General features: G+C 46.4%; 1 protein-coding gene across 1 annotated transcript in view; it reads right to left on the bottom strand.

The window, feature by feature from the left end:
• ELP3 (elongator acetyltransferase complex subunit 3) overlaps positions 1-12010 on the bottom strand; it is an 805914-nt gene that overhangs the window by 321285 nt on the left and 472619 nt on the right. Inside the window, exon 11 of the mRNA XM_086928018.1 lies at positions 7909-7999. Coding sequence (XP_086784144.1) covers positions 7909-7999 — 91 coding nt within the window. The remainder of the gene's footprint in view (positions 1-7908; positions 8000-12010) is intronic.

Raw genomic sequence — 12010 nt, 5'->3', positions numbered from 1 at the left:
ACAGTCTTTAGGGTCAGAAGACGCCATAAGCAACTGTGTATCGGCTCGAAGCAAGTGCAGGATAAATGTCTGGACTACATGAAGGTCTCATCATGGCATCAAACTTTTGGAGGGAGGGGGGACATGTGTGTTAAACTTTTAAGAAACCATATCACAAGTGTTGTAAACAAGAAAAGTTGGTGTGGTTAATGCAGAAAGACCGAAAGGGCAGATGAAATCACCTTTAATAGTGCCAACTGAAAGGTCTTGCTGGGCTAAAGCAAAAACAAATAACAAAATATCACAAAGCTTGGCTTGAAAGGAGTTGTCCTGCAGACTCCACGCTCAGTCACAAACTTTTTCCAATGCCCAGCAAAAGTAGACTTCGTGGAAGGGCACCTGGCGGCCAGGATGACATCCACAACTTCAGTTGGCAAATCATATGTCGTCAATAGCCACTGCTCAATCTACATGCATGTTTATATTGCCCAGCTTCAGGTGGAGAAACCTGCCCTGCTGCTGCGACAGAAGTTCCTCCCAAAGTGGTAGCCTAATCAGAGGGCAGAAGTTCAAAAGTTTCAGGTACCACACTTTTCTGACTCAATCCAAGGCCACTAGGATAACTTAAGCCCGGTGGTTCCTGATTCTCTTCAGAACCTGGGCAGTAAGGCATACAAGAGTCCCATGCTCCATGCCAGTCGAAATGCATCTACTAGGAAAAGCCTTTATGAGAACTCCAAAGCACAAAAGTTTGGACACAGCGAGTTATCGATGGTGGCGAAAACATTTAGCCAGGGGTTTCCCTATTGTCGGTAGAGACCATGTAACAGCTCAGGGTTCAGCTGCCATTCATGATCTGCCTGGCACCACCGGTTAAGCTCACCCACCTGGCTTTCAAAGACCCTACCTGGGGGTTCAAAGGCAGGGAGATGCCCTGACATTCCTACAACCTCCAAAGACGCAAAGCCTCCCGGCACATGATCCAGGACACCAGTTCACCCTTCTGGTTGCAATACTGTAGGAAATTGGGTTACTGGTTGAGTGAGGTGGAAGCTCCACTCAGAAAATAACCACAATTCTTCCTGTGGAAGGACAAATTAAAAATTCTAACATAGGCCCAGGTTCTGTCTGCCCTGGATATGGGCGACTGAATGGTTGCCTTATACCTGCAGACTGTGTTCTTTTATGTACCCATTTTGCAGTCCTACAGACATTACTTGCAGTTCAAAGTGTGCCATGGGCATTCTCGGTTTGCCTTATTCTCCTTTGGACTTACCAGTACCCTATGTGGCATTCAGAAAAGTGTTGGTGGTAGTCGACACCCATATTCACACCACAATTCTTGTGAGAGTGAACCACCAAAGTCATAAATTAACCTTTCCTTAACTCTCTCGTAGCTTGACACAAAAGCAGCCAGGTTTAAATTAGAGGGAATGTGTAACGTTTTTATGCTGCACACAAACAGTAATAAAGTGACAATACATCACAAGAAGCATTTCAAACTAATTTAGAACAACAAGATACATTTAAAAAAATAAAATGATACTAGAATAACAAAACTCCAATCGGTTGAACTAGAAATATTGTATTTCAAAGATGTATGTAGATGTAGTGCCTAAAAGCACAAAGCATCACATCAGGTCGTGCTACACTAGGGAAATGTCATGGGTTGAGGCTGATTACGATGGAGCAGGTTAGCCCTCCTGAAAAAGTTACCTTCTCAGAGAGGGAGAGCATCGCGGATGGTTGTTGCTTTAGTTCGAAGAGCAAGCCTAGAGTCGGGGATGGTCATTGCTGTAGCACGAAGATCCGTTTGGGTTTCTCGGACAGTTGTTGCTGGAGCTTCGCTGTGGCAGACACCTTGTTGCTTATAGGTGTGGGATACCAGTTTTTATCTACCTTGATGACTGGCTGTTAAAGTTGGGCTTGCCACAGTCAATCATAGACCACCTTCAGACTACAGCGAACCTTTTAACTTTGTCGGGTTTTTGGGCAACGAGGCAAAGTTACACTTGACTCCTTCATAGAGTCTTCCTTTTACATTAGTAGCTGACTTGGATATTGTGCAGTTAAGGGACTTTCCTCATTTGCAATGAGTCCAGGACATTTGTACTATGATCCAGATATTTCTGCCTGCCGATAATGTCATTGAGAGCAGCTCTACATCTTCTTGGCCTGTTAGCCTCATGAAGCTTTCTTGTTCACTACTCCCGTTGGTGTATGAAAGTTCTGCAATGTGATCTGAAGTCTCAGTGGGCCCAGCACCAAGGAAACTAGTCTAAATTCATCCAGGTGTTGCAGGAGACAGCAAAAGACCTCATCCACAAGGACACCCTCAGAGTCTCAACCAACACCGACGACACCCTCACCACCGCCGAGCACATGCACTTCCAGATCCACACCGATCCCAACACCACGCTCAGAAGAACACTCGTCTACAGACCACCCGGACCCCGACCAAATTCAGCGACTCCATCGCCGACCTCATCAGCACCCACATCCTCACCTCCATGGACTACATCCTCCTCGGGGACCTGAACTTCCACCTCGAGCACAACAACGACGCCAACTCCACCGTCCTGATCGACAACCTCGGACTCAAACAGCTTGTGATGACACCCTCCCACGCCGCTGGACACACACTGGACCCCATCTTCTCCGCAAGCCCCCACGTCTCCTTCAACCACACCACCGAACCCCACTGGACAGACCACAGATGCGTCCACTTCACTTTCAGGAAACCCACCACACACCACCGCACCCCACAGATGCCACGCTGATGCTGGGGAAAGGTCACTGAGGATCAACTGACCACCACCCTCGCCCTGGGGCCACCAGCCGACCCCACCGACCCCGACACTGCCGCCACCAACCTCAAAAAGTGGATCAACGACTGCGCCAACACCCTCGCCCCACTCAAGACCTCCGCCACCAATCACACCAACGAGAAAGCCGCATGGTTCACCGAAGACCTTCGGACCTCGAAGCGCACCTGCTGGAAGCTGGAAAAGAGCTGGCTCCGCGACCGGACACCAGACAGCTACACAGCCCACAAGAACGCCACCCGCAGACACCACCAACTCATCAGGACCACCAAGAGGACTGCCTTCAAGGACCGCCTAGACAGCAACGCACACAACAGCAAAGAGCTCTTCAACATTGTGAAAGAACTCTCCAACCCCAGCTCCAACACCTACGACATCCCACCATCACAAGAGCTGTGCAACTCACTGGCCACCTTCTTTCACCGCAAGATCACCAACATCCACGACAGCTTCAAAACCGACACCCCCACATCCACCGCCAAGACCACCACCCACACCAGGAACCTGACCGCCTGGTCCAACGTCAGCGACGAAGACACCATCAAGACCATGAACTCCATCCACTCCGGGTCCCCATCCGACCCATGCCCTCACCACGTTTTCAACAAAGCCAGCATCACCATCGCACACCACCTCCGGAAAACAATCAACATCTCCTTAGAGACAGCAACCTTCCCAGACAGCTGGAAACACGTTGAGATCAACGCCCTACTGAAGAAACCCAAGGCGGACCTCAACGACCTCAAGAACTTCGACCCATCTCCCTGCTCCCTTTTCCGGCAAAAGTGACAGAGAAAATCGTGAACAGACAGCTGACCCGCTACCTTGAATACAACAACATCCTAGACCCATCCCAGTCCGGCTTTCGCAGCAACCACAGCACCGAGACCGCCCTCATCACTGCCACCGACGACATCAGGATCCTCATGGACAAAGGAGAAACAGCGGCCCTCATCCTTCTGGACCCATCGGCAGCCTTTTGTCCACCATAAGCCTGGAAGGGTATATTCAGATGTGAGTCCCTTGCTCATTGCACCATCAGGATTCAAGCAAGCCGGGCCGACGACGGCTGAAATGCCAGAAACCGGTCCCCGGAAGCTTGTTTCCTTCCCAGTGTAAGAATTGGCTTGGTAGTTTGGTTTGCCCTGTTCCCATCATGCACTGGGACAGGAACGGACTAATTTGCATATAGCCAGGTTCTGAGCTGGGCTGGTGCAGTGAGCTAAAAAACGGTGTTGGATCTAGCCCTGATCTCTTGACTGGGTGAGAGTATTCTGCTTAATTCAGAAACTCTGTCCATCACCACCCCTTGTTGTTAAATACCGCACTCTAGCAGCACGTCCCATGACGCCAAAATCTAAGAGAAGGCCCTGGCCTGGACCATATCCTTCCTCTCCGACTGAACCCAGAGCATCCACCTCCCACCCATCCGGTCCAAGACAACCAAGATCATCTGCGGCGTACCTCAGCCCCACCCCCTCAGCCTGGGACGACTCCTGGTGGCCAACATCACTAAGGGTGAACTAAAGCAACTTGGATGCTGATGCTGCAGGCCATGGGGCCTGGGATGATTGAGGCCCATTGTGACCATCGCAATGCCTGCCTGATTCCGGTCACCAGCCACAAAGGGACTGTGGTGACTGCAGTGGGAGCCTGTATGCTAACCCTCAGCAAAAGCCTTGAATAGGCCAAGGAAAATGTCTGGCAGGGGTTGAGAGGTTCAAAGAAAGAGTTATGGCCCGACTTTCCTTAAAACATTCTACAGCAGAGGGAGCTTTTCACCCAATAGGAGGGGTCCATTAAAAGGTACATCCATAAGAGATGCTTGTAAATCATCTGAAAAACCTGTGGAACATATACAAGCATTGTGACTAAGCACCAAATTAGTGGCGACTGCTAATCTCAAGTACTCATTGGTATCCAGGACAACACAAATCACAAATTTGGCTGTATCCTGACCATCTTAAATGGTTTGAGCCAAGGAAGCCCTAAACTCTTCTGGGACTGCCAGAAAGATCTTGCTGGCCATGTCCCAGATGACATGCATTTAACGGCCGAGTAGGTAAACTGCGTAGACCAACCTCAAGGCTAGGCACGTCAAAGAGAACAGTTCTTTTTTGAACACCTCAATCCTTTTAGACTCCCTGTCTGGGGTGGGGTGGGGCTGAGAGGAATGAATTAAGATTCACCTTGCTGGTGGAAGCTTGGACCTCTGAACCTTCAGGAGTAGGATTATGTGTAAGAAAATCTGGGCCGCCAGGTGTTGTCTGTATTTTCTTTCCACCTGTGGGCAAGAGCAACACTTAGACCAAGTCCCCAGAGTGTCAGTTAGAGCTTCATTGAATTGTATCAAGCGCTCAGATGAAACAGGTAGAGGTTACAGGTCTTCTGTAAGGATGTTTGTCTTAACTTCGAAACAGAAGGTAGTTCAATTCTACAACTTGCTTTTCTTTTATAGTACATCGATACTAAAAAAAAGGTTAAACAAAACACAAAAAGAAAGGAAATAAAGTGGAAAATGGGACAGTGTAACTTTTGCCTGGCAGAGTTCCCGGTTTAGACACTTTTTTCCCACATACTGGAAAGGATCCATTGATGCATGCTTGAATTAAGGCTAGGCCTGCAAGGGTGAGATTCTCAGGTGTGCTGATTAATGTTCTAAGAGCCCCATGTCATTGTGAAAGCGTTATTTTACCATTACCAAAAGAAAGAAGAAATTCTGTGTGAAACATTTTTATTTATTAGGGACGCTAAATATCCTGCAAGTGAATTCATCATTGTAAATTATAGGAAACAATTCTCAGTTAGACTTCTTTATTGTGAAATACAAGTGTTGAAACCACTGACAAACATTCAAAAAGAAGGCTTAACCATGTTACATACATCTCCTCTCTAAGACAGTTCCCGTTTACATTTGATATATAAACAACCTGCTCTTAAAAGTAATGTCTCAATATCAGATGGGTGCCATTTCTTATCTGGATCCCACCAGTACCACCGACCAGGTCTCAGTAATCATTAGAGGGGGTCATACTGATGGCTGGGGGGTAGCATTACACAAGTCTGCCAAATACTCCAGTATTCAATGAGTTTTAACCTCTCTCTATGATGGGATCTCACGTTCGCTTTGAATATAGACCCTGGCCAACTTGCATGCATTTTCGTTTGCCCTCTTCGCCTCCCATATGGCACGCTCCTGTATGTCCAATGCCGTACCACGCAATCTCATTGGGTTGTTTCTGTACAGAACTGAAGCATTCTGTTCTGAGCATCAAGCAGCTGTGTTTCCAATGGATCACTTAGAGGGAGCTGCATTTCTACAATGTTCTCCCCATGTCCCTGAGGAGGCCCAACCTCTGAAGGCACCAGGATTGTAATTGCCATAATGTGGTTCTGTTTTAGTGATGGGCCGCATGTCTGCACTTTGGCTCCTGGGACACTGCTACTGCCATCTTGAGGTCTTGCATCTCCTTTAATGTGCGGTGCCCCCACTGCCCTGGCAGCCACTTGAAACCTCCGCTTCAAGGTCTTCTTCGCTAGTGCCCCTCTAGCTCCGACTTTCAATCACTGCTAGGAAAGCAAAGAACGTAGACTGGGACATTGCATTAGCTGCAAAAGGTGACAAGCAAACGGGAACCACAACTCAAGGCATCGGGCATTTTAGAATGCCTAGCAATACTCCCCATGCAAACATTTTAGACCTGTGACTAACCATGGGTTCCTGTATTTCAACAAGTGGAAATTTAGGTGAAGTTTTCTGAAGAGTGCGTACAAACTGGATATGCTTTCATGCAGGGAAAATCACACTTCATTGAAAAGCAGAACACAGTGATAGAAACTGGAGAATAAATATTGCTCCTTTTAAATTTCAATCAATCAAGTGTTTGTTAAGAGTGACTACTCACCCGTAGGGTTCTCAAGGCGTGTGGGGGGGGGAGGGCAAAGGGGGGAGTTAGCAGGCTCTGGTCCATCAAAGGGGGGGGTCTGTCGAATAGCCAGGTTTTGAGGTTTCTTGTGAAGATGGGGAGCGATGTCTGTCTGAGGTGGAGCGGAAGGGCATTCCATTCTCGGGCTGCGAGGAAGGAGAAGGAGCGGCCTCCCGATCTGGTCTTTCTGGTGCGGGGGACCACAGCGTAGGAGAGCTGGGCAGATCGTAGTGTCCTCTGGGGTGACTAGAATTTGAGTCGGCTGTTCAGGTATGCTGGTCCGGTGTCGTGGAGGCCCTTGTGGGTGAGCATCTTGAAGGTGACTCTAGCTTAGATGGGGAGCCAGTTGAGTGTGAGCAGGTGGTGGGAGATGTGGCAGTGTCTTGGCAGGTCGAGGACCAGTCTTGCCGTAGCTGTATGTGCCGTAGCTTGCGGGTGAGGTTTTTGTTTATTCCGGCATAGAGTGCGTTGCCGTAGTAGAGTCTGCTGGTGACCAGGACGTGAGTGACGGTCTTTCTGTGTTCGTGGGGGATCCATTTGAATGTCTTACGTAGGAGGCAGAGGGTGCGGAAGCAGGAGGACGAGACGGAGTTGATCTGGCGGTCCATTTTGAGCTCAGAGTCCAGGGTTATTCCCAGGTTGCGTGCGTGCATAAATTTGAACAGCATATATTCCAGGGCTCCTTCTGAGGTATTTAAAATCTATGAAGAACCTACACAACAGGTATGCAAAATTTTTTTGATATTAATCTTAGTGGTTTTATTACATCATAACAGCAAATTTCAGAAAAATTTGCTTTTGCAAAAAACACGAACACTGCAGAGTTTTAGCATGATACTGCTATGAAGATCTTTTTGTAATGTGGAAGCAAGTAGTCTGCCTTTATTAAGTTCTATTAAAAGGTTGAAACAACTTCGAAAAAGCTTTAGCTTTGAATTTTGCAGGTATTCTACTTCACGGCTGCATAGGCCACATTGCACCAAGCTTTCATTCTAATACATTTGTGCAGCACTTCAAGAGTCTTGGCTCACTCTTTACTCTCCGGCCACATCCTCATCACGCCAGTATTCCATGATTGCAAAGCTGTACATTGCATGTTCAAAGCTCTGTTCCATTGTACACAAAGCAATCATGTTGTATGTACTTTGGTAAAGCCCAAGGACGAATCTGCTTCTTACCTCTGTGCCTAAATCCTTCATCCTTGCCAGTGCCAGCTCTCTCAAGTTTCCATGCTCCACGCCTGAGCTAACCAAGGGCATTGGGATATCCCTACAACAGGAGAGAAGAAAGCATGTTCACATAATACATTTCAGTATTCAGTGTACGCTGTTAAAAAACATATGTATAAACCAGTGATGCGTTTGTGGAAGGAGTAGATGTACAAAAATACAACCTCTTTAAAATGCTGTTTGCAACCATTAGTCTAATATTAGTCACATGGCAAAGCAGCATTTAGTCGACATTTAGTTGTGTAATGCAGTGGCTGTACGCCCAAATCCTTTCAGATGGACACTATAATGGAAAGCTGTATTGCCCCAGCTAATGTCCTTGCAAATACTGCAGACACCTAGTACAGAACATCATACAGCTTCATCTACCTTTCTGTCAGTGAATGTTCTTTTCAGAAGAATACAAATTATTCAACCTGAATCCTCGCGATACGGTAGTGGTCCACAGATGTTATCGAACATGCAAAAAAAAATTATTGCTGGGCAAGTGACCTATTCTCTCCAGTGATGCATTTTTCAAGGATTCACACTGTTTGGTCCAAATACAGAACAACATCCAACAGAGAGAAATGGCACAGGCAAACTAATCAATTTCCACAGAAGGTCTGAACCACAGCATGCCTCCATGAAAGGTCACACCCGGAGTTGATGGGCCATACAGAGGTGTCTCCAAAAGTCATGGAACTTTCCAGATCTCCCCAACCGAAGAGTTTCAGAATATGCCACTGTAATGCCTGGCTACTTCCCAAATGAGCCTAAAAATGCTGGAAAAGGGCATACAATGTTCTAATTAATACACCATTAAACCACAATAGTTAAAGAATAAATAGCTCCCTTTTTTAACACCAATATTTACAAACAATAAGGGAATTTTTCTTTCAAGCCATGACAAAGAACAATATTGCATTAAAGCCCACTGCTACAGGCTTTAACAGTTCTTAAAGGCCCTCTTCCCAAGTTATACACCAGATCTATGGGCGGGCTCCCAACATTCCAAGGTTCTAATAGAAAATGATAACCTTTGGCATTGAATTCAATGACTTTTTCAAAAAACGCCGGATCGTGATTAATTTCATAAAAAGGAAATCTGTGGTTCAAGTAATATCCCAATCAATGCTCCGATACAAAACATTATGCATATGGAAGGCAATAGCGTATTTAGGACCAAGCCATCGAGGTCGATTGAAGCCTTTCTCACCGTACTCCTAGGTGCAGCTTTGACACTGTCAACAAAGGGGAAAGTAGGAAACTTGTAAAGTTAATTCTGCACCACTGGCATGTTTTCGACATTCATACGCTATTTGAATATTTAGACATCAAGCTGTGTATCCTTCACTACATTAAACATTGAATATGTTATCTCTTTAAACAAAAGCCTAGTGAAGTGCCTCTTTCCTACAATCCACAGAGCTAAACTTGTATCTTTTTGCAGCACAGTGGTACCTTCCTAGAACACTTCCACTATTGCGATCTTGAGCAAGTCTTGTGTAACAAGCAAAACCAATGAAATAAACAAACTAACTCTCATTGGAGCTGGGAGGGACACAAGGAAATCTATAGATGTTAAGAAGGGAGAGCACGTTTACAGTTAAGTAACTTATTCTTCTCCATTACTCTACCTTTTATGAAGTCACATACTATTTTAATAGAAGACCGAGCAGACAGGTACACTGGAGGGAAGAAACTAGTTGTCCCGTTTTTTAAAACGGGCTCTTCAGAATCACTTGCACAAAGCTAGTGTCTGTCGTTGTGTCACTATCCAAGCAATAATGCTGACAGTATGTCTGTGACTACTTTCAGGTGGCCACACTGCAAATCTCAAATAATAGCATATTGCCAACGAACAGCGCCGTCATAACCATTCCTCTTGTAGAGTGGGTCAGCACAGTTCCGCACGTCTGACATGCTGTAGGCAAACTTGATGGGAGTCGATTAGACATCTAGCAATAGTGGCCTTGGCCACCATCTCCCTTTCTCGGTTTTGCCCGAAAACCATAGTTGAGATCTAGATCAGAATGATTTAGTTCTGTTAGTGTAGTACCTCCGTGCAACTCTAATGTTCAGCATGTGGAGAGCTTGCTCCAGCTTGGAACTGGGTGACTTGAAGAACAATATCAAGGTAACTGTGAGGGTGAGATGAAACCCAGACAGCACCCTTTGTTTGTAAAGTAAACATTTGCCATAGTTTTACCAGGTTTGGTGCATAAAGACAGGGGGGCACACAATGTGCCCCCCTGCATGCACTCTCATTCCAATAGGCCATGGCAATAGGAGGCCCTGTATTGCCCCCTTATTTTCCTCACTGCCACACTTTTCATAGCGGGCTCACCGCCATGAAAACAGTGGCACCGCCAACATATTGCGGCCTCAGACCGATGCGCCGCCACTGCTGGATCTCGGATTCCGGGAGGTTGCAGCAGTCCTTTGGCGGTCCAACTGTCAAAGTCAAAATAGGGCGGTCGGACCACCAGTGTGGCGGTAGCTGCACCACCACCGCAGCTTTGGCGGTCCAACGGACAGCAAACTCATAATGACCCCCTATATGTTTGTATTTGTACTTATTTGACCACACATGGTGATAAGTAGACACTTGACCAAGACTGATAGCGCATAAGGTGCTATATCTATGTCATCAGTCGAATGACCTGACACTTTCGCAGTTCTCAGAAAGATAAGGTCAGACGACATCTACATCAAGTGAAAGACATGACAATGATTCTGCCTAAATAGAGAAAGATGGCGACCTACAATATCTAAAATGGCGACCTCCATGGTCTAAAATGGTGACCTCTATTGTCTAATATGGCGACGGGCCTACCTAAAATAAAGTCAGATGAGTCAGACCTTAGGGGCTTTACGTCACCTTCGTGTGAAACTCAGCTGTGTGTGTGTGTGTGTGTGTGTGTGTGTGACCCATTACCCTGTCAAGATGAAACCTGATACAAAGCCCTTAAGAGAAGAACACATATATTTCCATCCCACGTTCTGGCTGAGGTGATAGACATAAGGATGACCATCTGCCAAGTGAGGAACTTGACAGCAGAGGCTGCTTGAGAGGATATGAAACACAGAAGCCACACAAAGAGTTCGCACCTTACATATTGTTTTCTGACTAGTGGAAACATGCACATTAAGCCCTTCATTAAGACCTCAACCAAGGGCTGGAGGAAGAGTTTGCCAAGCTGGGCCTCTTCATCTAATGAGAGATTGCTGCCAAAGGCACTTGTGCTTACACCTGACATATCCAAGCTTGTAATCTTTGAGGCTAACTCAGCACTAGGAGCACACAAATCCCTAAGCACTATGTGTAGCTTCTTTTCAGATTGTATGTAGAATTAGTAGAGCCTGTCATGGACATGTAAGCAATTGCATGCATTCCTGAGATAGCTCCAAGTTTCTGAATTCTAAGATCGGAGGTAGGCCCAGAGGTTGAGTGAGATTTGGGTCGGGATGAAGAATCCTGCCTACCTCGCGCCTAAATAGAAAGCTTGGCATTTCCAGATAAGAGTGAAACTTCTCCAACTAATGGAGAAAGCTTAGGGAAACCCATTCAGTGCCTCCAGAATCATTTGACGACTGCACTCCAACGCGCTCAGCTGATAGAGAGGGACCGTTAGAAATGTGTAGATACAATTGAGCTCCTGGAGAATGCTTTGCCCAGTGACCTATGTTTCAGCAATCTGGAAGCGATGGCCAAATATATGCAGTTTCCCCTTGTTGCAAAGAGGACTGCTCACGGTTTGCCCCAAAGGCTGAACAGGTAGTCCAACACTGTCTGATCTAGTTTACGCACATTGAACTCTGATGCCAACCTGCTTAGGACATCAATGTTGATTCCCAGGAAATGTCTTAACATTGGGTATATGTTCAGTTTGGCAGCTCACTTACAGATCGCTTGTGCCTACCAAGCCAGGGTCAGTAAATAGGTGTAACCTTTTCTAGGAACACACAACATAGTTGTCTTATTGTTCACGTATGAGTACCATCTTTCCTATGGCTTGCACCTCGAACGTCTTTGTGACATACTTGGATTCAACCCAGCTCCCAGACG

Source organism: Lissotriton vulgaris, chromosome 6 (assembly GCF_964263255.1).
Source record: "Lissotriton vulgaris chromosome 6, aLisVul1.2, whole genome shotgun sequence".
Classification (NCBI taxonomy): Eukaryota; Metazoa; Chordata; class Amphibia; order Caudata; family Salamandridae; genus Lissotriton; species Lissotriton vulgaris.
The sequence above is the reverse complement of the archived record's forward strand: the minus strand, read 5'-3'. Positions and strand labels throughout refer to the sequence as shown.